Genomic DNA, 23,320 nt, shown 5'->3' with positions numbered 1-23,320 from the left:
CTAGAATAAAAATATTCAGCAATGGTATAAGTAAAATTGAAGTTTCGAACGTCTTTGGAAATAACAATGTTTCGTAAAACGACTTCGTACTAATTGGGGTACCTATAGCGGCGGTAAAGAAGTTTCAAGAACGCCTAGCGATGAACGCAGTAATCATAAAGTAACGGTCAAGTCGAACCGTTTTATAACATCGTACCTACCTTCGGCAAATAAAAAAATAAAAATAAAAATAAATAAAAGAAAAGAAGACAAACTATAGAAAAGGTAAGCAATATTTGAAATGAAAAATCATTGAACCACCTTCAACAGGTACGATAAGTTTACAAAATCAAACCTCCTGACATACATTGGCGTCGCAATTATCCCTGCAGACGTTTCATCGTGTGATAGTCGAGGCCATTCGAGTATTAGCTAAGGCTAAACAGGGGTAGGTCATTCGGAGACACGTTGCCAAATGTTACTCTATAGTAGTAGTAGTATTAAGCATTCCAGGCAAGCGTTAGCTAACATAGGAAAGTCAGAGTGCGCGCTCAAGGCAAACACGCCGCCTGCTTGAGAATAGTAAAAAATTTTCTAATAACGCATTGATTGTTCAATAATAATATCTCAGCGAATATAACGTTTATTCCACGCATTCATGAAGAAAAATACAATCTATAACGTGTATTTAACACTTGTAAATAATGAATTCATGTTTTACCGAATATGTCAACATGTATCAATAATTGATAATAATTAATATTTAGTAACGTAGGAATGAATGATAAATGACAATTCTGCCATTACCAGGTAACGAATCGATTTGCCAATAAACTTTTCAATAATCGTTAGCTAAAGCGTTGAAGAACAGCAATGAGCAAAACAAACAAATGTTACCAATCGTCATCGCTAGGACCGAGATGCAAAAATTTGCAAAAATTTGCAAAGAAAAAAAAAATGCGTCAGCTAACGCTTGAATGGCCTATGACAAAGATTCGTGATTGCCGATAGACCAGGTTGTAGTCGTTCCGTTGTTGCGAGTCGACGCTGTCCATGCGATGCCAGGTTCAGCACAGTTCGGCGGTAAAGGAACACCACCACCTCCGCGGACGACGACGCGGTGGGGAGTCCCCGGAATCAATACGCGTTTGCAGAGATGCTCGCTGCCGGGAGGCCTGGGGAATCCCCACCCGTCGACGCAGCTATTCCACTCACGAGATATCCTGGTCGTGCGTGTGTGTCATTCGATGATCCCGAGGTACAACGAACATAATCGACAATATAACAATTATGCAAAGTAATTAATTATTTTTACCGACAACCCGCAGCGTTAAGACGATAACCAGCCATTATTCCATACGATATTTAATACATATTATATACTCGGTCACGTCGTATTCGTTATAATACGGTATCTTATATACGCGTGTATATATATGTATATGTATAGCTATGTTTCGCGTATCGCGAACAAGTTGTGTGGAAACCGCCAGTATAACGGCCGGTTATCATCGACGCTACGCCCCGTTATCGAACGTCAATACGTCAATACGCTCTCTCTCTCTCTCTCTCTCTCTCCGCCTCCGGTAGCATCTATCTCTAACCAGTCTGCGTATTATAGGGGTCCCTGTATATACACTGCGTGTATACATTTTGCACGTATGGGGCTGTTTCATCGTGTAATGTACAAGACGTTTATTCCCGACTCTGACGTCATCACCGCGTACAGTTTCTCAACTTGCATATAAATGTACATCGTTTTAATAATTAAGGAAATTGAGTAAAATTCGATTAGCGTCTTTGTGATTACGGGGATTTTCCTTCGTCCTGGAATCGATTATCCAGTCCCTGTAACAAGTCTAATTCATGACGATGCGGAAACTTGAAAAATGCTGTTAAAACACCGTTACAGAATAAACAGATAAGAGAATACAACGGAATATCTTTATTGTTTTATTGACTGCAACTTTTGGATCATAGATTGCAGCTATTTGAGACGATTCGCAATCTTATAGTTTGTTTTTACAAACACAAGTAAATAATTACTTTAAGCCTTTCATTTTCAATCGTATTCTGTCTTACTTTTATTTTAGACGATCCTTATTGAGAGATTTGCGAAATCTCAATAATCGCCGACATATTTTGCGCTTCCGCTTTACTTATTGCCCGATGGCCTGGATATCGAGCAGCACTCGCACCTAACTGTTTCGTGTTTCTGTTTACCTTACATTTTCTACAACATTCTCGTTCACGTGTATAGGTGATGTATGCACATACCGTGCGTGCATTTCTCATATTTATACATTCGTCATACCTATTACAATAACGCGTTACGTCCGTACGGCAAGGCGTGTATGCAGCTGTAGGTATATACACGCTGCACTTACGCATCGCATTACTCGTATAATATATCGAAATCGCAACGTCACGATGTTATACCCAACAAAATGCAAAACTCGCTCCATCGATTTCTGATACAGGTGCGCGCATTCATTCGCACATGCGTTCGACACGCGTATTTGTGAATTTATGCCGACGGTGTTAACAAAGCTAAACAAACAATTCAAAGGAGATGTAAAATGAAAAAAATCACCATCTCAAGATCGAACATAAAACACTCGACGCGCGGTGAGCTAAAAAGCCTAGAAGTGTCCTTCGCTTATGCTTGGAATCGTACGTAATTAAAAGAGTTTTATCTTGATTCGAGATACTCAAGTATCTTGTCTGCAGTTGTTGTGCCGAGTTGCCGCTGATCCGAAATGTAGTTTGAAAACTTTGTCGCTCGCTAAGCGCGCCTTCGTATGTAAAATGCCGATCCGTCGCGTCTCCCGTAATACTCCTCGATCATGTTTCACCCCGATCAATCGATCGATCTATCGATCCTTGAGGCATACCCGCCTGCGTTACCCGTCGATCGGGGCGGGTGGAGAGAAGGATTTTGATAACCGTCTTAGTCAATGTCGATAAAAATCTCCATCGAACTGCCGAGATCGAGTCCAGTCTCGGACTGCAGGGAAACAAGAGGCTCAAAGAGTTTCGCTCCTCGTCCTCGCTCGAGTCTCGGACTCTGACTGCACTGCACTTGTCAGCGAAGCCAGCCACGCTACGCGCCCCTCCGTAGCCATTCGTAGAAGTCTGACCCTGACCGAGGACAACCTACTTTGAGCGCGTGGGTCGCGCCCGCCACGGCGGGGGACTCAGAGAGACTACGTACAAGTCGTAGCTAAGCTGTTGCTGCCGCTGCTGCTACTGCCGCAGACGATCATAGATCGGGGATAGAGACGGACGTCTGGAGCTACGTAGCTTAGGTAGTAAATGCTTACGTGCGAACGTTTTACCGCCGAGTTGTCGCGGCGAGATATCTTCTCTCTCTCTTTCTCTCCGCTAGGTATAATGGATAGATTATCTAACGATGTTTTTTCACACCTTGACCTGCCGCAACCGATCGCCTATGATATTCACACTCTATAAAGTTTGCAGATACGAAGCCGCGCGAGGGGCAAGAAATGGAATTGACAGGCAAACGTTGAATTAAGATAGTGAAGATTGAAAATCTACATTTTTTTAATTACCGTGAACTCGCCATATTTTTACAGAATCATGAGGGTAAAACTGAGAGTGCATTTTTCAATTTTCATAAAGTTTAAACATGTGTCGGGATGCTAATTCTACGCCTGCTAGATTCAGCTTCGTGTCGATAAACGATTGTTGTGATTCTGCTGATATGTACTTGCGTTTGATTTTGATAACTCAACCTGCTAAATTAAGCGGGACGAAGGTTTCAAACACGCGAAGTTTCGATATATCGGCCGTTCGAAATTTCGAACCTTGCAAGTTTTTGTTGTATCTGCATAAGTGGTGTCTGAAAATAGCTATAACGAAGGTTGTAAATAAAGTCTCTGATGTTTCTGTGAAACCGAATTATGTAAAATAACGCTTATTCTACAGGTTTTGTAAACTGCACAGGTATGATTTCTTCACTTTTCCCACCAAAAATTTTAGTGTATATTCCACGATTCTTTGCCGTAAAGATTTTACGGTTAGCGATACCTTACATTTTGTACGAGGAGGCAGACAGGCGGTGTGAAAATTGAACAGTATTGAGTAAGTTTGAATGAATTTACGAAGCACAGTGGGAACTGTTAAATGATTGAGGGAAAAAATAAAGAAAAAATTGGGACAACCTGATTCCCCGACTTTTGCCGATTTACGCAATTTCCTAACAATTCCCGTTGTGTCGCCACTCTGCTTATAAGTTTGACGTATAATGAGGGAAAAGTTGGAAAAAAAAAGAATGTCACGGACGAGTCTGATCACGCGAAATTAAAGAAGACGAATCAGTATAGGTTTGGATTTCTGTTTTCGCCCTCGTGATCTGTTGATTTTTATTCATTTGTCCAAATGTAATTTGTACACAGTTGTTTCTTGTGGTGTTTCAGAATCCCTGCGGGATTACAACGGTCTCTCGGCAAACTTATACAAGCCGTCTAACTACGACAAGCTTGCTCTTTCGCTGCTCTCGCCGCTACCGAACGAACAAGATTTTGCGATAAATGTTTGCACCTTGCTCTCGAACGAGGGTAAACACTCGCTTCGTCTTGACAAGTATCCACGGCTTGTTAATATACTATTGGCACACGCTGGAGTATTCGATTCTCCTGGCACTCGACAGCTTTTCATCGAAGTCTATTCGCGGGTCAGGAATTACTCCATCAACTCATTTTGGTCTGATGTTATCGATACGCAAGACGTCCTGGACCTGACGGATGAGAGAGACTTTATGAAAAAAGCCATCAATACGCCAAAGACTTTCTCGAGGCGGAAAATTCTTGAAAAAGAAAAACAGAACAAGCTCATACAGGCGGAAAATGAGGAAAATGTTACGCCTATGGAAGTCGATGAGGTATGTAACGAAAGAATTTGTTGCCGATTCGATCTCTTAAACGGTGTTTATATTTATTCTTCGTTCGTTCGTTCTTTAGGTACCAACGGAATGCTCGCGGTTGGATACCGCGCAAACCGAAAGGGAAGAGAGCGAAAGTTGTCGATATCAGAATCAGAATCAGAATCAGAATTCGATAAAGTTCGACGAGGAGGACAAAGACTTGTTTTGTGTGGGTCGAACGTTAGGGACACAGGACCCTTACGGCCAACGCATACTTCAGATAGCTTCCATTCTAAGGAACTTGAGCTTTACCCCCGAAAACATATTGATTTTAGGGAGGAATAGATGTTTCCTAAGATTTGTACTCCTATGCGTCAGTACCAGGTGGAGCAATCTGCATCAGCTTGGTTTTGACATGTTAGGCAATGTTGCTAATGAAATTCTACTAAAAGAAGCTGGTCATCGAATAACCAATGTCATGTTGTCCTGCGTGTCACGAGGCATCGACTCACCTGACAGATTTATTGTCATATCCTGCCTTGAGGTGCTGAACAAAATCAGCCAGCAAGATAGTAATGAAGAAATTATCACTCTCGGCCTAGACGATAGCGCCTACGAAATAATATGCAGGTAAATTATATCTTCGAGAAATTTTCACATCACAATTTGTAAACCCATTCTATCTACCCAGTCATTGGCAATATTTTGGGCCATGCTATTTAATTCTTGGATTCATACATTATTATTTTTACCTTTTCATCTGAAGCTTGATTTTTCATCAAGTGTGCTGGAACGTAAAATATTCATTCGTAAATTAATGTATTTGGAACAATTGCATTTTTTTATTCAACCTCGTCTGCGAAAGTAAACCATATAATCTCAAAAATCTGAAAACTCTTGAAACAGCTGAATGGCTTTCTCCAATTTTAGTTTGAAGTAATCAAGCTTGAGATAAAAAAAAAACGAATAATCAGAAAACTGTCAAGGTACTTAATTATCGTCACTAATTTCATATGTTGTAAATTTTAAGGTTTCTAGCTCTGAGTGACATTGCCTTGCTTGTTTATACTTTGGAGTGTCTCTACGCGCTGACTTCTTTGGGTGAACGTCCTTGTACAAGCGTCGCGCGGGTACGCGGGGCTATAGATACACTAGTTGCTCTGGTCACAGTGGAGGCGCAAAGCTACGGACCAAAAGCTTGCATTTTGATGAGAGTCGTGGAGACGGTATCGACTATAACAGTTCCAGCAACAGTTAGTGGACAAAGCGCTGCTGTAACACCAGCGGCACCTGTTCAGGTTGTAGCTTCATCTGTACCATCTGTACCGACGACAATCACTGCCACGACAGCCCCTGTTAGTCCAGCTCCCTCGAGGCCCACCACTCCAGCTAGCGTTAATAGCAAACAAACTTCGCATAGTAAGCAATTTTTATCTGTCCGCATTAGATGTATAAATGTTAGTATTTCTATAAACACAATGCTCTTCTGACTGTTATTTATTTGGTTGTTTGGTTGCTGAGAAATAGTTTTTGTTGGACTTGCGACCATTTTGATGTGCTTTAAATAGTTTTTAGGCAGCATGGAACAAGGGTATTAGCATGAAGAAAATTAAAGTCCGTTTGTGGTCAGTGCTTTATTAAGTGTCAGGAATTAAATGCAAATTTGTTTTCATTCATTTTTGTTCAGAAGCGATAGAAGCCTCGAATACGATACAGCAGCAACACGCTCACCAGCAAATTATTCAAGAAAACGAGCAGTTCGCCCTTAGTTGGCTTAAGGCTACATTCGAACACTCGACGGGAGTGAAAATTGAACAGGAAGAACTATATAAAAAGTACCTTGGATGCTGTACAAAGATTGGAAGACGAGGTGTAATCGCGCCGCTTCATTTTCCCAGATGTGTTAGGTAATATACTAACTTTGAAATTGCTCAATAATTGAAATTCAATGTATAATGTAATTGATTGAACGATGAAAATTCAATTATCTGTTGATTTAGATCCGTTTTTGGCGGAACCGTTGGACCAAATCCGATAAAGGGAGAGTCAACGGGAACCCAGTACTACGAAGGCATCAAAGTTCGCTCCGTACCACTGACAGTGTCTTTTTCGAGCCAAACCTTACCAGCGAGTAATGTGATTCATCCGATCCAGGCGACCAACACAACTCCAGTAAAGGTGCTTCCCACACAACAGCGAACACTCAAGACCATAAGTCCTGCTCCCGATAGCACAGCCCTAGAAAATTCCATAACTGGTGCACAGAGAACCCCGGCCCCCGCGTCTCCCATTCTCAAAGCGCAGTTATCAGCCCCACCAAAACCACCCTCTACGATTCCCAATCAACCCCAGATTCCAGTCACCAAGGTTGACTCCAAAAGTCAGGTGGGTCCTAGTCCTAGCTCTGTATATCTCATTCGTATCCTCGGTTCTCATCTATCGTAATTCATAGGATAGAGATTATTTAGTCCAAATACTTTGGATCAGAAAACTTTATGACAACTACTACGTATCTGCTACCGAACCTACTTATGCCTAAAGAAAAAATCAAATCTACAATTTCTAATCCCAGGTCGTGTATTCTCTCGAGTTAGTTTTTTCAACTTTTCTATCGTAACTTGCAGATGAATCTTTTCTCGTAATTATCTACCTGGTATTCATTTTCCATCCATTGTGTGTCATTCTGAGTTAGTTAACCAAAAACAGGTATCAGGGAATCGTGCAGAAAAAAAAAAATTGGACATTTTCCTTAAGTACTCGGTACTAAAATGATGTAGAAAAAACCTCCTATGTTTGTCGGTATAACCCTGAAACGGCGTAAATCCTGGAGCGCAATTTATGTTGCTGTAAAAAACTTGTGCTTCGACTACTGTGGGACTATGGGTGTTGGGTTGCTGTAAATGTTTTCTACCATATCATGTTTCAGTTTGTCTTGTCTTCAAAGCTAGAAGGCTTAATGTGCACTACGAAAATCAAAACTTGAGCTTATCTAAACTATATTTATTTACATTTAATGAACTAAAACCGTTCATGAAATTTAAACTCCTCAATGAGTCAAAGAAATAAGCAGAATTTAATTTCAAGTTCGATGCTAGCGATCCCGAAAGAAACTTGAGGTTTAGATGTAGCATTTTAGCGTAGTGTACCGTATACCCGTAATTGCTAGAATTGTTGAGCATTGTTTGTGATTGGTGTGGATCAGGTGTCAGTGTCGCACCCCCACCTGAGTCAAGCCCTGCTGGCCAGTGGTTCTCAGTTGCAACAACAGCACCAATCCCAAGTTCAAGTAGCGATGAAGGACGATCCTCGAAGCGGTGCAACTTCAAGTTCAATAATAAAAAGCCTCTTGGCTACAAAGGTAACGATCAGCGGCGACTGCATGCCCAGTGCCGCTGCCAGTTGTGTGTCTGCCCCTTCTGCCTGCGTAATAAACACTACCACTAGCATCGCATCCAGCATCAGTGCCAACCAGCTAATAACCAGCAACCAGGTATTGTTGTTGTACAATAACAAGGAATTTAGAAAGTTGAAATTGACCTCATCAAAATAGATTAAAGAGAAATATGTATATGTATATAGAGTCAACTATTACAGGTTAGTTATAGTCATATTGACATATTTTAGATTTAAAGTGACATCGAAAGATATATATATATATATATATATATATATATATGTGTGTGTGTGTGTGTGTGTGTGTATATATAACCTGTAATAGTTCACTCGAGGACACATATAATAATGTCTCTAAACGTTCCCGCAATCACATTGACATCAAACTCGATCTCTTTGTATTTTTCTTCAATTTCGAAGTATTTTACACATCTACAGTTGTCTCATTCTTTCTCTTATTTTATCATGATATCACACACTGTGATATAAAAAAATTACCTTCACCAGCTCCCTTGAAAAGTTCATGTATCTGTAAGTTACCACCCCATAGTTTTTTTTTTTTTTTTTTACCGCAAAGTTATTGGAAAATTAATTTTCGTTGAAACGTTGCGATTTAAAATTTATTCGCTCAAGTGAAAATCAGAGCGATATGAGCATGGAATTGTGTTGTGTTTTATGTTTGTTATGAATAATTTGATTATTTGAACAGTGACAGTAATACATCATTGTGGAAACAATACAAATGATAGATCATAGTTCCCAACAATGATGTATGCTCTACAAATTATGTTTTTGATTATTTAATTTGTGCAATCGTTCTGTTCGTAGTTGGGCTTAATACGTAGTGTTGTGCAATATTTCGAATGGTTTTTTCTTCTTGTTATTTATCTTGTCTGAGAACTGATCCATCCACCCACCATTTCCACATTCCCATCATCCATATTAAAACAAAACCTTAAATATTAACGACTAGTAGTTTGACAGAGTGATATTTATTAAAATTTTCTAGAGGCACTGATAACTGAGTGATCAGTACTAATCAAAGCACGTATTGAAATCAGGGTGTATACGCACCGGAAAAAACGGGAATTTTTCCTGCAGGGAAAAAATCGGGGAAAAAAGCACGGGAATTATCTGGTACTTCGGGGTAATAACATAAATTTTGCACAATTAGTGCATAATTCATATTTATTAGAGAACATTTTTTCCCATTCTGTCTGGTTGACATTCTATAATAATATCGCGTGTGCAATTGTATAAGGACGTGTGCACCAAAAAGGCAAATTTGATGATAAAAGGCGATATAATTTTCTTTTCGCGGCATTCTCCATAAAAGCACTCAAAACGCATATCTATACTAAAATTAGCCACAAAAACGAATAAAAGTAAAAGGCGGTCTTATGTTTAATGTTGGTAAAACCTTTCGGCACAAGAATATATTTTTACTCAACACATTTATAAATGATATAAGGTCACATCCGCCATTTTTATATTTTTTTCGTGCAGGACGCAAAAACCTTCGTAACATGAAGATTTATCAGTTTCGGGAAGAAGGTTTAAAATTTTTTATTTCGTTAAAAAATATCGGACGTAACGGTACAAGGTCGTATGTGGGCACATGCGACCTAACATCATTAGAGAACGTGATTATTTTTAATAAGGTTCCTGATGAAAGAACACAACCGACAGAACTTACAACATTTTACCATTAACTGATCCGTTTGTCAATTTCGACGTTTTTGAATGTATCCTCACTTTTTCTATGTAAATACGAAGGGGGAAAAAATACGCTTTTTTATCTGTAGGTGCGATGAAAGGTCGTATAATGGCGCATACGTCCTTATACCATTATATACCAAGTAGAGGTTCTAATATATTTTAGATATTCAAATTATTAATATACCCGGGAATCCTAAACATGGTAATGAAAAGCTCTCACACACATTGCTGCGGTTTCAGATTTCATTGATAGAATTTCATATTTCGAAAGCTATAAACAACATTCACGATGACTAAAGTACGGTGTTATAAAAATACATGAAAGTTTTGTTACTTTCTTCGATATGCAAAGTAATACCGGTAGTACATGTCAGGGTATCCTGGAAAAAATATATTTTTCATTGGGAAATTTGGGGAAAACCCAGGTTTTTTTCTGGTTTCTGTATACACTCTGGAAATATTCAATTCAATAGATGTTTTTTCAACAATCTATGGCAAAAAACTATGAATAAGTGTAAGATTAAAGTTTGACAAAACAATTAAAAATTCGTACAGAATACCTCATTCTCAAGTTGAACTTCCAGCCATTGCCTTGTTTGTTTTAATTTTTTTTTTTTTTTTCCTTCAATTTTTCACTTTTATTCGTTATGGACTCCAGTGTTGAAAAAATATTTATAAAGCTATAACTGATTAGTGCTTCACAGCGTATACTAACGTATTTTTCATGTAGGTTGCCCAGCGTCAGCAACAACAACGACTACTTCAGGCTCAATTGACAGGAGTCATTCAGCCTGCAGCGCCTACTGCTACACCAGCAGTAGCTTCACCTAAAATAATCTCAAGTAATAAGCTGAAATCTACTACTGCTGCCACTCCTGCAAAAAAATTCCAAAGGATTAATGGAGCTAAGGTTATCATCCCCAACAATTGTGACAAGGTACACATGACTATATATATTGCAACATATTATTCGATTGATTGACTAATTGAGTAGTTGACTGATTTTATCTAATCATTGAACATCTCTCTAACTCAAAATTATTATCACGTTCAGTTTTTCTTCGTTTCTGCGAGTCAATTATTGTTGAACCATTTCTCGCATGTTAATTGTTTAACGTATTGTTACAGGCTGACGTAAATGACTCTGAGAACATCAATCAAGTGGTAACGTCAACGACAGTGATTTCGAATCCAACGGAAAATCACATATCCTCCACAGTTAAAGTCTGTCGGCCACCTCCTCTAGTTCCATTGAGTGGAGGAAATAAAACTAATCATCGAACTATCTGTACATCATTAGCAGAAGACTCAGATTCTACTAATAATTCGCTCGCATCTAGTAGCGGAATTGGTGGAAGTAGGGATTGTTCTGGTGTTGGCGCTGAGGAAGAGAACTCATTAACTAGTTTTGAGGGTATCCTTTTGAATGGTGCACCCAGTAACTTGGATATCGATGCCCAAGAGGATGGATCTTCGAAAGATTCATCAAGCGTCAGCTCCAAAGACAAACCTCTGCAAAGTATGATGCTGGCAGATCTATTGGAGAGAAAAGTTGACAAAGAACCAATTATGAACGGCGTTTTAGGGAAAAATTCAATAAACGAGAAGGGAATGGACCTTGTAGAAAATCATATTGAAAAAGTGTTGAAAGAATCTCCAACGGACGTGAAAGTAAAAACCGAAGTAGACGAAAATGACGTATTGCAAACGGAAGGGTCTGAAGAAACGCTTATCGAAGCACCAAGGGGTATAAAGAGATCAGCCAGTGAGCCAGATGAAATTGAATCAAAGAAACCTAAATATTCCAATGGTACGAGATCTCCAGAACCTGGTGTTGATTTGAAAACCGTTGAATCTACAGTTTCAAGCCTGAAATCAGAAGAACCAGATGATGACAAAGATAGTGAAAAAGCAACTGTATCCTCAACGGCCGCAAACCTGTATGCTGCGCTAGCTGCAGACTGCATTGAAGACGAAATTGACCTAGTAGATGATCATGCAATCCTAGTGAAAGACGAACCAGTTGTAAAAGAAGAGCCACAAGTGTTGTTAAACCAATCTGAACAACAACAACCGCTACATCAGCAACTCCAGCAAACTCAAACACAAGTTCAAACACAAGTGCAAACACAAGTGCAAACGCAAGTGCAAACACAAATGCAAACACAAACTCAAACGCAAACACCACAACAGCAGCAGCAACACCATCACCAACAACATCAGCATCAACACCATCAACAACAGCTGATCGTAGCTGCACCTAGACAAATAGTCGTCCAACAAGCTATTCAGTCAAATAATCAAGTCATCATTCCAACAAATACAGTTAAAGGGAGACAACCTCAACAGCCCCAAGTCCTTTTGCAACAAGGAGCAGGAGGTCAGTTACAGTATGTTGTTTCTGGAGGTGTTCCTGGACAAAATTATGTACTCGCCCAGTCTCAGACTGCCCTGGTTCAAGGACAGGCCCAAACAGTCTTAGTGGCTCAAACGACGCAGCAACAAGGAACTGGCGCAAAAACTATAATTATTTTACAACCACAGTCTGCAGCCCAACCAAGTTCGCAGAAAATGGTTGCAGTTACACCGCAAGGGCAACAAGTTGTCGTGACACAGGTCCCAAGACCAATTTTGCAGAGCCCAGCCTTGAGTAATATCCCTCCGCCTTTGGTGCCGACTTCGGCAACAATCCCTCAAGCTTCCATTATAGTAAATAGCTCCGTTGCTCAGGCGAATACGAACGCGGTAACAGTAGCTATTCCAGCCGTAGCTCAGCAAGGATCGATAACTACTAGCGTACCGTCGAGAGTGGTTACCCCCACACCTGCATCCACCCCTCCGCCAACCAGACCCACTACACCGCATCAGGCAGCTGCCACTCATGGGCTTGCTGTTAAGCAATCTCTCAAGATAACGAAGACTACGAACTCCTCAACATCAACCGAAACGGATTCTAAACCTTCGACGAGTCAACATCCCGTCGAAACTAAGACCATCACAATCAAAATTGATCCTAATGCTTTTTTGTGCGAATGGCGAGGTTGTTTAAGGTAATGGTGTGATTAATTACTTTGCTAAGTTTTCTTTTCGAGTTTGACAAAATTCTCTAAGCAAATCTTGATCGTTTATTTTATTAGGCAATTCAAAACGGCCCATGAAGTTTACCTTCACGTATGCGAAGCGCATTGTCCAATTGGAGGTGAAGAGATTTTGTGTCTTTGGGCTAGCTGTGATGGATTGAAGAGACGTAGATTTTCTCTGATGACTCATCTGTATGACAGACACTGCAACTCAGAGGTGATATAACGCTATTTTTCAGCAAAGTGTAATACGACATATACTCTTCTTTTTTTTTTTTTCTACTCTATTCCTGTTTATCTTTTGACAACAGGCTATGGCACTAAGAAGAAAGCAATTGACTGTGACTGGTAAAACTGAAATATCAACATCAACACCAGCGACACCACACCATCCTGGCTATGCACCCAATGCCGCATTTCATGCGATCAAAAGGCATGCCCTGGAATTTGTCAATCCCAAGGAGTTAATGGTATGTTGGTCTTTGTTTTACCGAATATGTTAAGGATGCAGTGGTTCATTTCATGCCAAATGAATCCTCTAAACAGCTCGCTGCTTGTGGTGTTATTTGTTAAGTACAGTTATATATAACTGAAAAAATTTCAAATATGACAGATTTTTTATTTGCTAAATTCTTCACAACATGTCAAACTTCTTACAAATTGACGTTAGGCTTAGTATGAATTTGTTTTATGAAAATTTCTGGCACTCTGGTCGATTCATCTGGTATATTGAATTAACAACAGCACTATTAACTAATTACTTGAAATGAACGAAAGCTCAGAGTGTGAACGGTAAAAGTAAGATATGTTTACAAATGTAAGCTGGAGTTTTTGTTTAATAATTTTTAAGACGATGCAAAGTCAATTTGCTTCAAATGCGAAATCTCAGGATGAAATGAATATATATATATAATTTCCCAACTAAATTGATACCCTCGCAAAAAACGTATTCCTGCGATATCCCAAACATCTTTGAATCTGTACAATTCTTTTACTGCGTCTTTACTGTGAACCTAACTAATTTTCTTGTTCCCCTTGGCGAAGCAGCAGAGGCCATCCAAGCCCGCTGCAGCCACTTCGAGCACTTCTTCTCCCAGACCAGGGCAAAATCCTCCACCGGAACAGGTAAACACGAGTTCAGAATCAGAAAGGAGCCATGCCACAGCCACAGCCCTTGTGTGCTGCACCAGCTAACTTTTACGCTTGACACCTTTATCTTCCGCCGAGTGTTTATTATCTCTTTCTTCATTTTATTCAATACTACCCAAATATCCTACTCTGGCATGGTTTTCATTTTCTTTTCATTCTCTTCTGATTTTCTTTTAATTTTGTAGCTAGAATTGATGTAACATATATTTTTTTTCAACACATGTTCCAAACTTACTATTGTCAATAACCATAAGTGAGTTCAAAAACAATGAAAACAATGGGATGTAATTTTTTTTTTTTTTTTATTGCTAATATGGGACCGTTCATAGCTTATTATTGCCTTACCTTCCAATACAATCAAGTGTGTCTGTAAAATAATTTGATAGGCAAAGTTGATCAAAACCGAATATGAAATCGAAACGAATAATATATTGTTTTTATGAATATTTATCCATCTGAAAGTAAAGAAAGAAAGAACTAAATCAGCCAATCAAAAACACGTTAAAATCCATGTATCCGATTTTGCGATTATTTTTGAAGTCATGGTTTTCAATGTATATACAACACAAGGTTTGGTTTAATGCAGATAATTCTACTTTGATGTACATTATTAGTTCACCATCTGTGGCATGCCTCGTGTAACTAATTTAGCAGTAATACATTCATTTTTTTTGTCTATGAATCTTGTTCAAATTTAGCCCCCTCAATAATTTTTCCTTCCTGTCTGTATTATTTGGTGTTGAACACGTTCAATATCATGCTTATCCTCGTATAAAAATATTTCCAAGCCATGTGATTTAGTCATTTAATTTAAGCGAATTGCATCACTACATTTTGCAATTTGCGTGTCTGTATCGGAAAATCCGTAAGTATTCACTTTTCACAAGCATGAAAAAATTACCATCCGTGTACGATGACTTATCACATCCATTTTCTTGTACATTTTTTATTTATAATATATTCGTTTATTAATTTGTGTTAAAATAGTTCATCTTTTGTTACTATCTTTGAGCACAAATTCTTCACTTTGTTTGACATTGGTAATTTCTTCGTTACAGGATGACAACGAAGGCCCAGTGACCAAAAGTATTCGGCTGACGGCAGCTTTGATTCTCAGAAACCTAGTCATTTACTCCGCACATGGAAGAAGGTAAGAGATAATTGAAAAAAATTTATCGTACAATTTTTCATTCATTTGGTGCAATATTCAATGAGAAACAACTTGAAAAAGAAGGAACAATTGTGGCTCATTAGTGAATGTAATTGAATTACAGGCATCTCAGGGCATACGAACCTCATCTGGCAGGAGTGGCGCTAAGCAATGTTGAATCATCCAGAACAATAGCACAAGTGTTATATGACATGAACGATCAGAGCAGCAGTAGTCACAGGTGACCTTTTGAACCAGGCCTCTAAAATTCTCGAATTCATGAGTGGCATTGGATTCAAGATCACAAAGTCTGGTGTAAGGTTAGAAAAAGATGTGACTACGGATGTGGAAAGTAACGGCTTGAATTTGTGACGAAGCATTAGGACATAATCTTTGAAACAAAGCATAAAGCAAGTGGACTTATGTGCAAATCTGAACAAATAACACATATGGATGTTCTGCGTAGAAAAGAGGCCTATAAACTTAATAGGCAAAAATCATTGCCGCTTTAGAAAATAGAACAAAAGTAAAAAAAAAAACGAGATTTAAATAAATAAAAAACTGAAACTAGTGACGTGAAATGAAGACAGCAGTTAGGTGATCCAGAACAGTGATAACGAACAAGATAATATTTCAGATTTAATATTAATATTTATTTTCTCAACAAACGGAAAAGATGTTTTTAGTAAACGTGTACAAAAAAAAAAGAAAAAAAAATGAAAAAATTGGTGAAGAAAATACTTTATGGACGTTATAGTTAATTGTAATCATTATTATCATCATCGTACGAAGTATGTTTTTTTTTCATAAGTCGTAAAGAATTTAGAATGTAAAAAACTTTTTATTCAATGTATTTGTTAGGAATCTATTATTTTTGCTTATGATTGCATATTGCAATCACATGGCTATATTATTGTCTCTCTTGTTTTGTTAATGAATAATCTTATACTGAAAGTTATTAAGGCAAGAAAACCCGTGCGCAAGTGAATTCGTCGGTAGAACAAAATATTTCAATCGCTACATCAAATTACTTACATTAATTATCACTTCACTTCTATACATCAAAACATTGTATTAAATGTTATCCATAGCATTCACATAGTCCAACTTATTCGTTTTAAGGATTATGACCACGTTGATGGCAGCTCTGTTATATACATCCTAACATACATACCTAATATTATTTACAATTCAAATTAAATGTAAAGTCTAGAAATACGATTGAAACTTTCGCATTGCTGTGCAAATAATCACATTTCATCCTCGTTGAGCAATGGTTTCTATTACATTTACGAATAGATATAAATGATGTGTACTTCTTGTTTAACTCGCCTTCCTTAGGGCTGAACATTACCACCGAGTAAGTGAAAGAAATAATTTCATAGATCTTGCAAGAATTGACTTGATTATTAAATTTATGCGTATAATTTTTTTTCTAGTACTTGCTTCCGATCTATTATTAGATCATAGAATTCAATTGACCCAATGTATGTGAATGTAAGCGATACCACTTGTTATTGGTTCTCATTTGAAGATAATTTTTTTTCAACGAGGAGCTAAATGATGCGCAAGAAACAGGATATTTTATGCATACATGTACAAAAGAAAAGAACTGAGTAACGAATTTGAATATTATTTACCTTCTGCCGCGATTTACAGCAAACAAAGTTTGTATCATACTTCTTGAAATACTTAACTGCGTCACCAACTTCTTTGGTTTTATCTAACGAATCTATGTAATCAGCTATTCTATGTCCAGGCTACAAAATTTTATATACATGAAATTCTTATTCCCTGTAGCTTGTATTGCATTTAAATAATTTATTTAGTAATGGCAAGCTCTCGTTGACGGAAAAAAACTAACTCGCGGTTATGAGATTAAAATGAAAAATATAAACGTATACATACTTGTAAATAATATCTGTATTTCACTAACGACGTTACACAACAACCACTGTGTACATTTTTGGAAGTTGTAGATTCCAACGTCTAAGAAAACTGAAGTAAGGTTTCTGTATTATAGTATATATGACAAGACGTAGAAGTTGCAAGGAAAAAATTTTGTAATTATTTAAATGGAACGAAGTTAAAAAGGCTGGGTCAGTATTACAAAACAGCCGATTAAGAATACCTAAGTACATAAAAGTATAATAGTGGACCCTGTGCAAGCCTCGATCTTGTATTTTATAAATATATACGAATCAAGTTTATTAGCTGAACGTTTAGGAGGGTGAAAATCTTGCAAGAGGCTTTTTATTTTTATTATTTGTAATTACTTAGTTTAAATGTTTCAACGTTTGGTACGATCATGAGAAGATAAATAAAGAACTGTGTAAAGGAATTAAACCGGCGATGTAATAAATGAATTGAATAATTAATTAAATACTGACGCGATCAAGTAATCAGTAGACAAAGAACAAACATACGCATTGCATCATCATTCCAGCAGTGTATGTTCCTTTGTATCAATCACAAGTGGTTATAACTTCCGCTATTCGAACTGAGTTCGATAAATCCTCTTTGAGTATTTTAATGAAGCTGAAACCATAGTTAATAACCAAACTTGCTGTTATTATTAAAATAACGGAATCAATTCTCGTAATCAAAATTTTATTAAACCTTACTGAATATGTTAGTTATAACAACAAGTTGAGTGTTTTATAGCTGCTAGTATTACCTTCATAGTATCTCGGAATACTGAAGGTTCCTACTGTGCATACATTGCTATTTGAAAGTACCTTTACGAATGAAATTGAACTCACTGAGAACGATTCACTTTCTGTAACGTGTATTCAAGATTTAATGAAAATCAATTTCTACATTTACAATATCTACTAATACTAGTAAAACCCAACTGAAAGCACCGTACAGTGCTCACATTGTCACTGAAGGATAAATGGTAAATGTAGCATTTCACATACTGTCAATATAATGTTTGCAATTAATGTTAAATGTAACAATTCTTCATCAAAAAGCTACAAACTCAGGTTTGCCTGTCATTCTTGACATTGAAAAAATATTTGATATATCTGATCAATCAAATTATTCTGTAAGTTTCAGTACTTAACGGCATGCCAAAAGCTTAGAGAATTGATGAAGCTATAAATGAGCCATAAAACGTCAAGTTCCTCTGTTTATCTCTGATAAAATTAAACTTCAATGTATACTCAAGACGATTTTAACATCGTCAAATACATCAAAGGAAAAATGACAACAAGGAAAAGCGTGAGTAATAAGAATTGTATTCATTTAACCATATTCGATACATGATATTTTCATATTTTACAATCAACTATCTTCAATCTATGATTCATGCTGACAAGTAATTGTCGTGAAATTTTTAGTGGCCTGAAGATGAATTCTCTTTCACATCTGGATACTGCTTATTGTACCATTCGATGTATTCTTTCTTACGCTGTTCTCTGCGAGCAAAGTAGTGAGGGTACCTGGCTTTCTCAGATGGGTGCCAGTAATCAACAATCCAATCAGGTAGCACAACTTCTCTTTCATATGCTACACCTCCTGGAGAGTTAGCAAATTTCCTCGGAAGGTAATGTTGATTAAGGAATAATTCTTTCTCGCCATCAATAACCAGTTGTTTTGCAATTCTTAGATCCTTTATGTCTTTGTTCTTCTCAAAACGTTGCCTCAGCAAAATTGCGTTATATCTGACAGAAGAACAATGAAAAAGGAGTTATTTTGAAGGCTGTTGTTCAGTTGTGACTTGGAAACGGGGCAAAATTACCAATGCATTAGCAACCGCTTCCAATTTAAAGGAACTAGAGCAAATTAAAACAATGTTCAGGATTGCAAAGGCTCCCACTTGGTCGAACCTTGGTTCGTTAATAATTAATCATACAACTATGCGGTGCAATTTTATTAGTACAACAATCAAGATCTGTCGGTGAATGTCAGAAATTTGATCGAAGGATGAATTTTACCGATAAACATGTCTTATCCAAATCCAACTTTCCAGGGTGCGAAGGGCGTTTTTATACAGACTGGCGACACGGCGAGGGTGGGAAACCAAGTTGAGTGGTACCTTCACCGACATGGTCGAGTGTGTAGAGCCAAAAACTTTAATAAATAAAATTATGTACGTAAATTACGGTTATGTAAAGGCTCGTTGTTCGTCTGCTGCGAGGACGAACAACACGACACGAACCCAAAAACAACAACACGAGAAACCGAACTTACGCTAGTTGTCTATCGATCACCGCCGCGGCGCTCGAGTCGTAAACATAAGCGGCGCCTGCAATTGTTTGCAGTTATCTTCAGACTGTTGACAAGTTGGAACGTGATTCTTCCGAATTCCGACGCGCTCGGCAATTGTGTAGTGTTGCGTCGTTACGTGTGTTGTGATTAATTCGATATATCTGTAAATATTTCTATGATCAGCAAACTAAACCGTTATAAATAAAAATAATTATCACTCAAGCACGAGAAGTCAGGTATTATTGATAAGTTCAGTACGTTACGCTAAATATTCAATTAATTACTTTCGTAATCCAATCGTCGCTAATCATTTGTTTCGTTCATGTTTGAAGTGATTTAGCGATTGTTTTAGTGTATTTCGGTTTTCTCGGCATTGATACTATTGTGAAGATTACGTTTGAAAATATCGTACTATTTGTGACCTAATATTTCGTGTTTGCAATTTAAAATAACAGTCGCAAAATGATTACTCATTTCATAATGTTTAAAATTACAATAAATCATATGTGGATATCGAATCTCTCTATCGAAATAATGTACAAACTTTACCGTCTGTTTAGTTTGTGCATCAACGTTTATTTGTTTCACGCGGACAAACAAAGGACATCATTTTTCTTCAAGTGATTTTACTTAATGGATGCCCTTGGTCAATTTCGACGTTGCGTATATATCTCCAAATATTGAAGCCCACATAACTCAAACGTGAAAAATAACTTAACAGCCCCATTCTATATGCAATTCTGAACAACGACACTCGATCACATTTTTCTTCATTTCTGCGTCAAATAAAAACGTGTTGGCGTAATTTTGTTCAGAATTGCGTATAGAATGGGGCTGTGAAACCCCTTTTCACATTTGAGACACGTGGCATTCGATATTTGGAGATATATACTCCAACGTCGAAGTTGACAAGAGGCCCCGCCTGTGTTAAAGCCTGTGTTAAGTGTTGAGTTACACGTGAATCGTGCCATGGAGATAAGCTGACATAGCTGCTTGCATCCCAAGGAAAAGCGGACTCACATCATGCAGAATTCAAGCGACTGGTGAGTTTATTGTAAGCAATTTATTGTGCGACCTTCTACCGATTGACGAAATTTATTTGCACTGGTGGGTGTTGTAGATACAACTACTCAGTGCAGTTTTCTCCGAAAGAAATTCTGTAAATCTCTAATGGCTAATATTCAAAACACTGATTGGTAATATATCTGACGATCATCATGATACCTGTTACGCTTTTTCTTCGAAAATCATATGCCCTTTGTATATCAACTTTCTGCATATCAATCGTGCAACAATTAGAGATCTAATTTATCGTGCCCGATGTTCTCAACATCAAAAATGCGATTTAAGCGAAGGATACTTTATTTTTTACTGCAGTACGCATAAATAATTCTGAAGTTGCGAAATAGTTGTTAATTTTCAACGTTCAATTACGTTAACATTTTGACCTTTAACGTCATTTACTTTGACCGCGTGGACTTGATACTTCACATTTTCCGAAACATCTGGTCTCGCTCTCGAACTTGCACCTTCGTGACAATCATTCTGGACAAAAGTGTATTTTTCAGCAGCACGACCACGAGCACGACGCTGATCCGTCAACTTTTCATGTTGGTTTTCTGACGTATACGTTGGACATTATGTTCAGTGCTTGAACAGAAAACTTTTTCGGTACTCCCCAAGCATATTTCGAATTCAAAATTATGTTCTTCAATATGAAATGGCTAAATTATGATTAAAAAATTAGACTCCCTTGATATTTATTGAACAGCGCGATCTCTCGCAGCTTTTAGTGTCTATATATATATGGTCGCTGCTTCCGGTAAGCGACAGAAAGAAGCACACGCAATGGCGACTGTAGTTTGAGACCACGATTGTCGTCGTTGTCGTTATCATTCGTTACCAGTCGTTGGGTTGACGAGCCCTCATTTCTAGCGACTTGCGATTTTCGCAGATTCAGGTGACTATTTCAAATTTTACTTCCAAACGTTATTTTGCTCCAATGTATTTTTCTTTGAAACGTCAAACGACATATCAACATTTTATATTATGATTCGTTCAGTTATCACATTTCACAGTACTTTAAATGACACAAAGTAACATAACATATTAAAACAGTTTCTACTGAGTTTAAATTAAACAAAATGATTTGTTTTTCAAAGTGGGTGTTTAGCAATAACCTGTAGTTACATCCAGTTGATATTTATATTTTTATTATTTCCCAGACGAATTGAAAAAAATTAAAAGGAGAATTAACACAACGTACAAATGTTGACCATGCCCTCAATGCCCCCAGATGCTCACAAAATATCCCTCAAAATAATTGAGGCAATACAACAACATCCAGTTCTCTATATTTCTGAAGTCAAAGGTGGCGCAATTAAGTTACAAGAATTTAGACAGAAAGTTTGGAAACGAATAGCGCTGGAGCTAGGCCTGGATCGTAAGATTGATTTAATCATCGAGACATGCTCTTTATTACATTTATTTCACATCCTGGTTGAAATTTTAGCTGGTTGGGTTCGACTTCGTTGGAAAAATTTGAGGGATACCTATTGCCGCATATTAAAGTACAAAAACAAGACTGAAAAAGGAATCAGACGGAAGAAATGGGTATTTGAGGATCATTTAAGTTTCCTCAAGTTTCCGTAAGATAATATAACTTATTTTTTTCATTTGCAGTTTTATTATTATTTAAATTTCATTTAAAATTTGGTCAATGAATTTTTTCCTATTCTGGTAGTTATGAATCAGATTACCAGCCACAATGTGTTGAACTTTCTGAGGAGTACATACAGGATATAAATGCTGGGGATAATAATACAGAAGGACTTTTGGAGCAATTAGAAGATAGAACTGATGACGATTTCACGGAATATTTAGAAGTCCTAGAAGAAACGACTGCAGATCCTATATTAGATGAGAGCGAGGATCAAAAGATCGAAGTGCTTGAAGATAGTAATTCGTTCGAACAAATTGCAAATAATAACGAAATGCAGCAAGTTATTGTGACCACACCCATTCACCAGATAGAGTCGAAGTTTAGGAAAATAAGGCCGAAGAGAGCTAAGTACGAACACCAACCTACGATGGATATATCTAATACCTATAGTATTCTAAAGAATTCTAACCAAAATACTGGAAATTTAATCATACCATCGACGAGTGCTAATGGTACGACTACTGGACCTATTTTTTTGAGGAGCTCAACAGTGCTACCATCGCCTGTTAGTCCGACCAAAAATGCTAATGACGTGAAATTGACAGAGCCTAATATTGATCAGGTTTATTTAGCCCCAGAGGGTAAGAGTAGCATTGAACTTTTCTTTGATAGTATGGCAGAGACTGTGAAAAAATTACCTGCCAAAGCTCAAGCTGATATAAAAATGGAAATTTGTAAGCTTGTTACCGAAGCTGAAGTAAAGTACTCGGGACAAACTTCGACACAAAATACCCAACAATTCATAGCTCCACCTGGTATGATTCCAAAATTGGTGCTTATACCTTGTAGTATGATTGATAATGCCAATAATAAAGGTTAATATACAAATATAATTGACAAATTTCAAGTTTTCCTCATGAGAAGATCTGGCAACATGGTGACCACTAGTCAGTGAAAACTGGGAAGTCAGAAAATTTACAAAACAGCTAGGGAATTGAGGGAATTTTGCGGCAGTCTGAAACGTAAAAGAATAAATCTTCCCCCATGGAGAAACAAAAGTCAAAAATCTGTTTTCTGCAATTGTTTGT

General features: G+C 37.6%; 4 protein-coding genes across 12 annotated transcripts in view; 3 read left to right on the top strand and 1 right to left on the bottom strand.

The window, feature by feature from the left end:
• The window catches only part of Bap170 (Brahma associated protein 170kD), a 37,986-nt gene extending 22,016 nt beyond the window's left edge, over positions 1 to 15,970 (top strand). Inside the window, exons 5-17 of one of the 8 annotated variants that reach the window (XM_046630592.2) lie at positions 4,419 to 4,882; positions 4,962 to 5,494; positions 5,895 to 6,283; positions 6,552 to 6,771; positions 6,865 to 7,042; positions 8,067 to 8,354; positions 10,707 to 10,913; positions 11,105 to 13,026; positions 13,114 to 13,273; positions 13,368 to 13,526; positions 14,101 to 14,181; positions 15,264 to 15,355; positions 15,480 to 15,970. In XM_046630592.2, coding sequence (XP_046486548.1) covers positions 4,419 to 4,882; positions 4,962 to 5,494; positions 5,895 to 6,283; positions 6,552 to 6,771; positions 6,865 to 7,042; positions 8,067 to 8,354; positions 10,707 to 10,913; positions 11,105 to 13,026; positions 13,114 to 13,273; positions 13,368 to 13,526; positions 14,101 to 14,181; positions 15,264 to 15,355; positions 15,480 to 15,600 — 4,814 coding nt within the window. In that variant the 3' untranslated portion in view covers positions 15,601 to 15,970. Of the gene's footprint in view, positions 1 to 4,418; positions 4,883 to 4,961; positions 5,495 to 5,894; positions 6,284 to 6,551; positions 6,772 to 6,864; positions 7,250 to 8,066; positions 8,355 to 10,706; positions 10,914 to 11,104; positions 13,027 to 13,113; positions 13,274 to 13,367; positions 13,527 to 14,100; positions 14,182 to 15,263; positions 15,356 to 15,479 lie in introns of all 8 variants that reach the window. The other 7 variants (XM_069137484.1, XM_046630591.2, XM_069137482.1 and 4 more) reach the window with 7 other exon arrangements.
• A 2,611-nt stretch (positions 15,971 to 18,581) lies between these two features.
• Positions 18,582 to 19,523, bottom strand: ND-B22 (NADH dehydrogenase (ubiquinone) B22 subunit). The gene is made up of 2 exons (XM_046630667.2): positions 19,297 to 19,523; positions 18,582 to 19,023 (listed from the first exon to the last, which is right to left on the bottom strand). The coding sequence occupies exons 1-2, from the start codon at positions 19,407 to 19,409 to the stop codon at positions 18,696 to 18,698; spliced, it is 441 nt and encodes a 146-aa protein (XP_046486623.1). The 5' UTR covers positions 19,410 to 19,523; the 3' UTR covers positions 18,582 to 18,695.
• Positions 19,524 to 20,389: 866 nt separating this feature from the next.
• Positions 20,390 to 23,320, top strand: part of LOC124221019 (uncharacterized) — a 33,896-nt gene continuing 30,965 nt past the window's right edge. The window contains exon 1 of the mRNA XM_069137492.1: positions 20,390 to 20,613. The gene's annotated coding sequence lies outside the window, so the exon portion shown is untranslated. The remainder of the gene's footprint in view (positions 20,614 to 23,320) is intronic.
• On the top strand, positions 21,378 to 23,125 carry LOC124221027 (uncharacterized). 2 transcript variants are annotated; one of them, XM_046630650.1, is made up of 4 exons: positions 21,378 to 21,530; positions 21,796 to 22,013; positions 22,083 to 22,218; positions 22,314 to 23,125. In XM_046630650.1, exons 2-4 carry the CDS (start codon positions 21,839 to 21,841, stop codon positions 23,110 to 23,112), a joined length of 1,110 nt encoding a protein of 369 aa, XP_046486606.1. In that variant the 5' UTR covers positions 21,378 to 21,530; positions 21,796 to 21,838; the 3' UTR covers positions 23,113 to 23,125. The 2 variants fall into 2 exon arrangements, with proteins under 2 accessions (XP_046486606.1, XP_046486608.1); XM_046630652.2 differs by lacking the exon at positions 21,378 to 21,530 and adding an exon at positions 21,543 to 21,731.

Source organism: Neodiprion pinetum, chromosome 6 (genome assembly GCF_021155775.2).
Source record: "Neodiprion pinetum isolate iyNeoPine1 chromosome 6, iyNeoPine1.2, whole genome shotgun sequence".
In the NCBI taxonomy this organism is placed as follows: domain Eukaryota; kingdom Metazoa; phylum Arthropoda; class Insecta; order Hymenoptera; family Diprionidae; genus Neodiprion; species Neodiprion pinetum.
This window is presented reverse-complemented; position numbering and strand designations above follow the sequence as displayed.

Bases quoted from the DNA above. Each gene is read 5' to 3' on its own strand.
- ND-B22 (XM_046630667.2), bottom strand. From the start codon at position 19,409: ATGTCGGTGAAGGTACCACTCAACTTGGTTTCCCACCCTCGCCGTGTC. The intron at 19,024-19,296 runs GTAAAATTCATC...TTCTTCTGTCAG, and splicing joins TGGATAAGACATGTTTATCG to ATATAACGCAATTTTGCTGA.
- LOC124221027 (XM_046630650.1), top strand. From the start codon at position 21,839: ATGTTGACCATGCCCTCAATGCCCCCAGATGCTCACAAAATATCCCTC. The intron at 22,014-22,082 runs GTAAGATTGATT...TTGAAATTTTAG, and splicing joins GCTGGAGCTAGGCCTGGATC to CTGGTTGGGTTCGACTTCGT. The intron at 22,219-22,313 runs GTAAGATAATAT...CTATTCTGGTAG, and splicing joins TTAAGTTTCCTCAAGTTTCC to TTATGAATCAGATTACCAGC.